We start from the raw sequence: 10,000 nt of genomic DNA on the forward strand, positions 1-10,000 counted from the left end.
AGACATATCCACTCCCTCTCTTCTCTTTCTTTCTCTCTTTTGGGCTCGCGCAGTTTGTGCACACGTGAAGGGGGTATTATTATGCACGTGTTTGTTAGCGTTTGGTAGCTTTGCTTTGGGGCCCCGCGGCGGGAGGGGAGCCAGGTATTCACGGTCGCTCGCACGCACACACGCACACACGCCCAGACATCTTGGCAACATTGTGATACAGTGAGACGATTTACGAGTTACCACACACGCAGGAAGAAACACACACAGACACACAAACATACTCACATACTCCCATCCATATCAGTACTCCCGTCCCTCTTCACGCACACAAAACAAGCCGCCGTCCTACATGCGCACCAGTTCGTCAGAGGAGGTCGCATACCTACATAGATGCGCATGCACACACTTGAACACACTAACACTAACATGTCGGTTCGTGTGCCCACCTGCGGGACGAGAACTCTTCATGTTGGGGCCTGCGCGGAGGAGCAGCTGGGGGAGAAGAGGCAGGGAGGGAGAGAGAAAAAGAGGAAAGGGGAGAGCGGGGGAGAGGGAGAGGACGGCGAGAAGGGAAATTTTCCTCTATTTTTCAATTTTGTTTTTCTTTCTTTTTTTTGTCTCCGTTACACGAGCGAGCGGGGAAGAGAATGATGATCTCGTAGTATCTCTCTCTCTTTCTCTTTCTCTTTCTCTCACTCAGTCACTCAGCATATTGCTTGTACATATTGCCCTAAAACATTATATCAATAAACAATCAAATCAAAGCCAATCAATCCCTCGCTCACGTCAGTGTTCCCCCCCCCCCCCACACGCCACCCCACCCCGCCCGTTCTCTTACTCTCACCATGCCCTGCCACAACGCTTTCGACCCAGCTCTGTCTCGACATGTCTGCTTAAGCGCTCGCTGTTTCTGTTTGTCTATCTGTCTATCTATTTATTTATCTCTATTTTATCTATCTATCTATCTGTCGTCATTATCATCATTATCATCATCTATTCCTGTCTCCTTTCTACACCAAAAGGGACTAAGTCACATTAACCGAAGAGACAAGACAACAATAACAGAAAAGAACAGAAAAATAAGGAAAGCGAAGACTGTTGCGTATTTTTAGTGATGTCTCACAACTGACTCCCACGCCCATCTTCCCGCCCGTCTGCGGCCAAGGAGGTGTGGGCGGGTGGGGGAGGGGGAGGAGGGAAGAGGGGAGGAGTGGGGCAGGGGGGATAAGGGGTTGTCTGGGAGCAGCTGACATTTGTTCAGTGTTGGTGGTTGGTCGGTTTTTGAACTCTGGGGTTGTGATTTAAGTGGAAGGGTGGGGGAGGGAGAGGGGGAGGGATGGTGAGGGGTTGACCTGAGTTTGGGGGGTGGGGGGTAGGATATGGTCACCCGATTTTATTAGTGTGTTGATTATTTTAAGTTATTCTTACGGATTATGACTTTTTTTTTCTATTTATTTATATATTTCTTTTTTATTCTTGAGAGGGGGTTATTGCTTTTCATGTTACTCGTTTCGCCATGGCCGCGCGTGTGTGTGTGTGTGTGTGTGTGTAAGTTCTTGAAGAAGCTGTTACTGCCCATCTATTTCTTAGATTGATTGAAGATTGATTTTCTTGGCGGTCCTCTCTGTCTCGTCTCCGTCCACTTTCCTCTTCTTTCCTCCTTCTTCCTCGCCTCCTCCACCATCTTCTTCACACTCCTTGTCTTCTCTCTTCATCGTCTCTACCTAGTCCAGCTTTTCTTACTCCTGCTTCTTCTTCTCCTCCTCTTCTCTTCCTCACTTCCTCCTCACTTCATCCACCTCTTCCTTCTCCTCCTCCTCCTCCTCCTAACCTCCACCTCACCTCCTCTCCTCCACCTCCTCCTTCTCCTCCACCACCACCCACCACCCACCACCACCTCCTCCACCTCCTCCTCCTTCTCCTCCTCCTCCTCCTCACCTCCTCACCTCCTTTTCCTCCTACCTCCTCCTCCTCCTCCTCTACCACCACCCACCACCACCTCCTCCACCTCCTCCACCTCCTCCTCCTCCTCCTCCTCCACCACCACCTCCTCCACCTCCTCCTCCTCCTCCTACCTTTCCCTTTTCCTCCCCCGCCCATCCTCGCCTTCCGCCGTACCTTCCGTAAACTCCGTCCCAGCGCCGCCGATCAGCTGACATGCGTGATGGCAGGTTCGGACGTCAGCTGTAATAACGGCCTCAATAACTTGTTTGCTCTGGGCATTAATGCTGATGGATGGTTGGGCAAGAGGCATCATTTTGGATGGTTGCGAGTGAGAGAGTGGGCCGTCGTAGGCAGATGATGATGAAAAGGAGAGAAAATTAGGAAGGGAAATAATATGTAGGCCCTATTTAACAATAAGAGGTTACGTCACGTAGGCCTACTTCTTTTTAACATTTCTTGTTCACCTGTTTTGTTTTTCTATTTTTTTACACATTTCTTTTATTTTCATTTTATTTATTCATCTGTTTATATTTACTTTTTATTTATTTATTTTTTTTACTTTTTTATTATTATACATATATATATTTTTTTTTTCCCTTAAAGTTGGTCTCTTTGAAGTGTGTACGTGGGCGGGGGTGTAATTAGGCCTAGGAGGAACATTGACATGTGATTGGCAGAGAGATTAAGTGGTTTGTTGATTCTATTATATTAAAGATGGTAAATAGATAGAGGGGTAGATATGTGAATAAGAAATAAGATTTTCTTTTTTTGTGTGTGTAATGTGAGTGGATATATTATGATGATAATGGTTTGATAATAAAGAGGATATTGGTAATACTGATGATAATGAAGAAATACATGTTTACTAATCTGATGTCTCCCTTTTTTTCCTTACCCCCCACCCAACCCAACCCCACTTCCGGCACTGGTGATCTTCTCGCCTCCTTATCCCCCCCCCCCCCTTTTACATGGCTCATGCATTCACCTTCCCTCCTTCTTCCTTCACTCTCCCGCCCTCCTTCATTTTCCCTCCATCGCCTCCCCCCCCCCCACCCCCTCCCATGCATCCTATCCCTAATCCTTACTCACCCCCCCCTCTAACCCCTTCCTTCCTTCCATCCTTTCATCCCTCTATCCTCCATCCCTTTTTCCACCTGCTCCCACCCCCTCCCTATCTATCCACAACCTCTACCTACCCACAACTTACCTATCCACCCCCCTCCCATTCCTCCCCTATCCACAACTCCCTCTCTCCAACCCATCCCCTAACCCTTCCCCCCTATCCCACATCCAACCCATCTCCCCCCTCCCCCCCGCCCCCTCCCCTCCATTGAACACAGGTGTGCCAAGAGGAACGGCGGGAGGAGGAGGTGTTCACCCTGGCCATGAACATGATGGACCGGTTCCTCTCGCTGGTGTCGATCCGCCGTCAGCAGTTGCAGCTCCTCGGGACCGTGTGTCTCTTCCTCGCGTCTAAGATCAAGGAGTCCCCCCCGCTGGACCCCCACCTCCTGGCGCAGTACACGGCCGACTCCATTACCGTTGAAGAGATTAGGGTAAGTCTGGGATTCAATTTTTTTTTTTTGGGGGGGGGGAGGGAAGGGGGGTGGGAGGGGATTTTGGGGGTGTTGTTGGTTGATTCTGCTTGTGTCCGGGATGGATTGGGGTTGTGTGGTTGGCTTGTGCGTTCGTTTGTGGTTGTGGGATTTCTGTTTGTGTTTCTGTGGGTGGTTGCTTTGGTGGCTCTTTGTTGTAACGCACTTTTCTATACGCATAAGGATGTGTCCACATAGGCTGAGTGCGTAGATAGCGACCGCCACCATCAAAAAATAAAAATAGATTAAAAAAAAAAAAGTTGTTCAAAGATATCAAAAGATTTTACCGCCATCCCCACACCCCCCCTCTTTCTTCCATGCTCTTCCCCCCCTCCCCCCGCCCCCCGCCATCACGAACGCACCTGTTTATTCCTCTCTCTTGCTTTCTTTCTTCTTCTTTTGCATCTACTCTTCTGCCTTCTCCACTTCTCTTTGTCTTCCATTGTCTTCTGCCTCTCCCCTCCCCCCCTTTTTTCTCTCTCTTTTCATCTCCGTTTTTTGTGTCTCTTCCATTCCCATCGTTCCTGGGATGACGATTGAGACATTCTTCTCCTCCTCCTCCTTCTCCTGCTTCTATTTCTTGTTCTTCTCGTTTTCTTTTCTTTTCCTTTTTTTTTTCTTCTTCTTCCTCTTTTTCGTATACGAAGAGGTGGAGGTGGAAAAGGAGGAGGAGGGGATGGAAGAAGGGGAGGAGGTGGTGGCGGAGGCGGAGGAGATGGAGGAGGTGGAGGTGGAGATGGAGATGGAGGTGGTAGAGGTAGAGGGGGAGGAGGAGAGGATGGAAGAAGGGGAGGAGGTGGTGGCGGAGGCGGAGGAGATGGAGGAGATGGAGGTGGTGGAGGTAGAGGGGGAGGAGGAGAGGAGGAGGAGAAGGAGGAGGAGGAGATGGAGGAGGAGGAGATGGAGGAGGAGGAGATGGAGGAGGATGAGGAGGAAGACAGGGAAGAAGAAGGAATTTAATCCTCGTGAACCTGTCCCGGTCTTCCTCTTATAACACAAGGCGTCTCCGGGTACCTGCGAGGACAAGTGCTTTAAAGGAGATGGAGAAGATAAATGAAAGGAGAGGGAGAGAGAGAGAGGGAGAGAGAAAGAGAGAGAGAGAGAGAGAGAGAGAGAGAGAGAGAGAGAGAGAGAGAGAGAGAGAGAGAGAGAGAGAGAGAGAGAGACAGACAGACAGACAGAGAGAAGGAAGGGGGGAAAAGAAGAGGAAGACTGCAACGGAGAAGGAACGGAGGAAGAAGAAAAAGAGGTAAACAAGAGAGATGGAGGAAGGAGGGAAGGGATGAGAAAGAGAGATGAAAATGAAAGTTCCAACGCCACTTGCCTCCATGTAATGCTTGGGAATCCATACCTGCTTCGAATGCCTGTGCTTCCATCCAAGCACGTTCTCTCTTCTACGAAATTAAAAGAGAGAGGAGATGAGGGAAGAGAGGGGAAACAGAAGGAGAGAGAGAGAGAGAGAGAGAGAGAGAGAGAGAGAGAGAGAGAGAGAGAGAGAGAGAGAGAGAGAGAGAGAGAGAGATTGAACACGAAAAGTAGTAGTAGTAGATGAAATAACGAGAAGAATAAGGAAACCAATAAGAGGGAAAAGAAAGAAAAGAAACAGAAAAAAAATAACATATATTAATGAAAGCGAAAGCAAGAAGAAGGAGAAGAAGAAGATTCAGTGTTCTCTTGAGAGCGAGTGCTTGGGATTCCTGTGCTCCTTCGGCTGTGTAAAAAAGGATTACCCGCCCTCGCTCCGGTGAGTTGGTGAGGGCTTCACAATAGGCTGTTTGGCCTCGCGCTCTCTCTTTCTTTCGCGCGCTCTCTTTCGCTCTCTCTTTCGCTCGCTTTCGGTCTTTCTTAAGCTCTCTCTTTCGCTCGCTTTCGGTCTTTCTTAAGCTCTCTCTTTCTCTCTCTCTCTCTCTCTCTCTCTCTCTCTCTCTCTCTCTCTCTCTCTCTCTCTCTCTCTTTCTCTCTTTCTCTCTCTCTCTCTCACTCCCTCATCTCTCCTCTCGTCTCTCGGAAGTGTCCTCTCTCTTTCTCTCTCTCTCTCTCTCTCTCTCTCGCCCTCTCTCTCTCTCTCTCTCTCTCTCTCTCTCTCTCTCTCTCTCTCTCTCCCCTCTCTCTTCCCTCTCCTCTCTCTCTCTCTCTCTCTCTCTCTCTCTCTCTCTCTCTCTTTCTCTCTCTCTCTACTCTCTCTCTCTCTTCTCTCTCTCTCTCCCTCTCCTCTCCCCCTCTCTCCTCTCTCCCCCCTCCTCTCTCTTCTCTCTCCTCTTCTCTCTCCTCTCTCTCTCCCCCTCTCTCTCTCTCTCTCTCTCTCTCTCTCTCTCTCTCTCTCTCTCTCTCAAGGGGGTTCAAGGTGGAATAATAGGGGGGGGGGATAAGGGAAACACCTAAGAGTTTCCATCATCATTATCTTAGAAACTCCTCGAAGAGGTACAGAACAAGGTTCGAGGAAGAGGAAGAGGGAAAAGGACATAGAAGAAAAGTAGGAGAAAAAAAGAGATGTACAGAGAGTGAGGAAAGGGGGCTTAGCTGGGGTGGGGGGGGGTAGGAGTGGGGGGGGTGGCGGGGTTGAGTTGAGGGATGAAGATCTCGGTCGGGGTTCCTGTAGGGAGGTTATCGACCAGAGATAACCCTGAGGCTGCAGATTTATCCACCTGTTTACACGGAGTCGCCGCCGACACAAACACGGATTTAAAAGGAGTTGTCAGACTTAAGGGTTCGCCAATTTATATCGTGGAGCCGCTCGTCTCGGTCCTCTCTCTGCTCTGTTTTCTTCTTCTTCTTCTTCTTCTTCTTCTTCTTCCTCTTCTTCCTCCTCGTCTTTTCTTTTTACTTCTCTTCTTCTTCTTCTTCTTCTTCCTCGTCTTTTCTTTTTACTTCTCTTCTTCTTCTTCATCTTCTTCTTCTTCTTCTTCTTCTTCTTCTTCTTCTTCCTCGTCTTTTCTTTTTACTTCTCTTCTTCTTCTTCATCTTCTTTGTTGTACTTCTTCGTTTCCCTTCACCTTTCGCCGTCCGTGTATTTACTGTTTGTTTATGGGTCTGTGTATCGGTATTTCTGTCGCTGTCCTGTCTCTTTCTCTGGACCTCTCGTTATCCCTTGTCGGCGTAGGCCACACACACACACGCACTAAAAAGAGAGAAATTGCTCCATATGCATTCCTTAAACGTTTTCTCTACCCCTTACCAACCCTTTCACCCCTCCCCTCTCCCTCCCCTCTCCCTCCTCTAGTCCCCATGGCGACCTGCCACACACCCTCTCCCTCTCCCCGCACGACCTCCCCTTCCCTCTCCCCCCCAACCCCCCCCTCCACCAGTTCCCATACGCTCTCCATCCCTCTCCCATAACCCCTTCTCTTCCCCCCAACATATCCCCTTCCCTCTCCCCCACAAACCCTCCCCCTCCACCAGTTCCCATACGCTCTCCATCCCTCTCCCATAACCCCTTCTCTTCCCCCCGACCCCCCTCTCCCATATCCCCTTCTCTCCCCACACCCCTCCCCCTCCCCCTTCCCACACCTATCGGCGCTGCAAAAGTGACGTGCAAGGCCCACCGCGTCGCTGTTTGTTGACGTAGGCCGGCACACAGGTTTGCACTTAGTGTGTGTGTGGCGGGCGAGTGGGCGGCTCGGTCGGGCTATGGGCCTGTCTGGATTCTGTCCTCTCCCTCCTCTCTATCTTTTTGTGTCTGTGTCTGTTTGTCTGTCAGTTTGTCTCTTTTTCTTCTCTCTCTCTTTTTTTCTATTTTGCTTTCGGATCAAACAATATTTCCGTTTCTCATCTTCTCATTCATTCACTCAGTTATTACTCTCTCACTCACTTACTCACTTACTCATCCACTCATTCTTTGTCTTTTTCTCTCACTCCTTCCCTCACCCATCAACTTCCATCCCTCTCCCACTCCCACACCCACGCCCACACCCACACCTCATTTCCGATATGACTTTTAGGTTCCGAGGCGGTCTTAGCCAGAGTAAGGAGACGTTCGCCTTCCATGTTGGGGCGTGGTCCTCTGGTCCGCTGGTCTAATGATCATTTGGTCTTTTGGTCCTCTGGTTTTGAGGTCTTTTGGGCCTCTGGTCTTATGCTGATTTGGTCATTTAGTCCTCTGGTCTTCTGGTCTTTTGAGCCTCTGGTCATTCGGTCTTTTGGTCTTTGGGTCATTTGGTATTTTGGCCATTTGATAGTCCGGTTTTCTTGCTATTTCGTCTTTTAGTTCTCTGGTCATCGGTCATCTTGACGTGGGATGAATGGGCGAGGGAAGAGGGGAGGGGGAGGGAAACGGTTCTGCAAGGAAGGAAAGGTGTTAACGTTATCAGTTTGTTTTCGTTGTAAAAATATGGACATAGCGATTTTAAAACAAAGATAAGACGGGGAGAGAGAGAGAGAGAGAGAGAGAGAGAGAGAGAGAGAGAGAGAGAGAGAGAGAGACGGACGTCCCACCCACAGATCTTTCATGAGCCGGCGTACTTCCTGCGCATAAACGTCGCCATACATTGCCAAGTTTATGGCGACGCCCTTTCATAAGGAGTGACCAGTGAACCGTGTCTGCGGCGGCGTTGCACCCTGTAGATGTCACCCACGATAGCCACGTCTCACTGGCACCCCCTTACCCCCTCTCCCCCCTTCTCCTTCTTCTCCTCCTTGGTCCCTCTCCTCCTCTCCCCCCTTCTCCTTCTTCTCCTCCTTGGTCCCTCTCCTCCTCTCCCCCTCCTCCCCGCCCTTCTCCCCCTCACCCATTTACCCTCCCTCTCTTTCATCCTTCTGTGATACCAATCTTTGTATATATATCTTGAGGATGTCGGTTAATCTTTTATTTATCGAAAGTTTAGTGTTTTTCTTTCGTCTTCTTATCTTACTTCTAGACCTAAGCTACGGTCAGTTGCTATGGCTACTTCAACAGTCTGTCGTCTGGCAACGTCGTCCTGTTGCCATCACCCCCCTTCTCCCCTACCCCCTCCTCCCCCGTTGCTGAACTACCGATGATATATCACACGGTAATGCGGCGAAAAATATGATTGCGCTTTTAGTTTGTTTTATTATTGATTTATCTTTTTTTCACCTCCGATTCGTGATGATTTCGTCTTGTTTTTTCTTTTATCTCTCTCTCTCTCTCTCTCTCTCTCTCTCTCTCTCTCTCTCTCTCTCTCTCTCTCTCTCTCTCTCTCTTTCTCAAAGTTAGGCCTCCTTTTGAGGAATCTGTTGAAGGATTTAAGGGACTAGGGATGTTTTCCTCTCTCTCTCTCTCTCTCTTTCTCTCTTTCTCTCTTTCCCTCTCTTTCTTCCCTTTTCTATTTCTCTTGAAAACTACGAATGAAGGAACAGAAGGAGGGAGAATAAAGTAAAAGAAGAAAAAGATAGAAGAGGAAAGAGGAGGAAGAGAAAAAAAAAAAGGAAGATGGAAAAGGAGGAGGGAAGGAAAAATGAAGAAGGAGAGGAAAAGGGAGGAAGGATTGAGAAAAAGGGTGAAGAAATAATCAAAGATGAAAAGCGGAGGAGGAAATGAAGAAAGAATGGAGGAGGCACCAGCCGTCTTGAGACGTGTACCTGTTGTCGGGTGGGGTGGGGGTTGGGGGGAGGGGGTCATTGCTTTTGTCTGGGGGAGGAAGACAGGGTGGGGGGGAGGAACCGGCTCTTTCATACGGGTCTTTCTTTCTTCTATTTCCTTCTCTTTCTCTCTCTCTCTCTCTCTCTTTCTCTCTCTCTCTTTCTCTCTCTCTCTCTCTCTCTCTCTCTCTCTCTCTCTCTCTCTCTCTCTCTCTCTCTCTCTCTCTCTCTCTCTCTCTCTCTCTCTCTATCTCTCTCTTTCTCTCTTTCTCTCACTCTCGCTATCGCTTTTATTTTTATCTTTATAGTCCACAAAAGTGACGAAAAGAGATATAGAAAAATAATAAAGGGAGAGTAGACCCCCACTCCCCTTCCCCTCCCCTTCCCTTAATCCTACCCTTTCCCCCCTCCTTCCCGTCCCCTCATTGCACCCCTCTCCCCCATCCTTCCCCTCCCCCTCCCCCTCCCCCCCCTGACCAGCGGATAGCAATCGTAGGAGCCTTTTCCGCTGCCGCCGTGGTCAGGGCGAAGGATCGGATAGGAGGATAGGATCCCCCCCCCCCCCCGGCGCTTCGAGACGTTTCTGGAGGCCATTGCGGACGGTGTTTTTTTCTGTGTGGGGGAGTAGAGGGGAAGGGGAAGGGGGATAGGGAGGGTAGGAGGAAGAAGAAAGGGGGGTAGGGAGGGGGAAGAGGAGAGGGAAGGACAGGGGGCGCAAGGGGGGTATGACAGAGGATAGGGAGGAGATGGGAAATGGAGAGAAATGTAAGGGGAAAAAAGGGGAAAAAAGTCTGAGTCTCCTGTTATCCCCATTCATGTTCTTCGATGCGCGGGGGGTGGGGGGGGTGGCGAGTGGAAGGAAACGCGATCATGTTGTCTACTTCGTCTTCCTCTTTCCTCTTCTTTTTTCCACCTCCTCCTCTTGTGCCTTCTCG

The 10,000-nt window shown here is 49.5% G+C and overlaps 1 protein-coding gene across 1 annotated transcript in view; it reads left to right on the forward strand.

Moving 5' to 3' along the window:
• LOC122254541 (G1/S-specific cyclin-D2) overlaps positions 1-10,000 on the forward strand; it is a 91,442-nt gene that overhangs the window by 8,077 nt on the left and 73,365 nt on the right. The window contains exon 2 of the mRNA XM_043018261.2: positions 3,276-3,491. Coding sequence (XP_042874195.1) covers positions 3,276-3,491 — 216 coding nt within the window. The remainder of the gene's footprint in view (positions 1-3,275; positions 3,492-10,000) is intronic.

Source organism: Penaeus japonicus, unplaced genomic scaffold (genome assembly GCF_977035675.1).
Source record: "Penaeus japonicus unplaced genomic scaffold, GWHDUDI00000001_assembly GWHDUDI00000026, whole genome shotgun sequence".
NCBI classification, from domain to species: domain Eukaryota; kingdom Metazoa; phylum Arthropoda; class Malacostraca; order Decapoda; family Penaeidae; genus Penaeus; species Penaeus japonicus.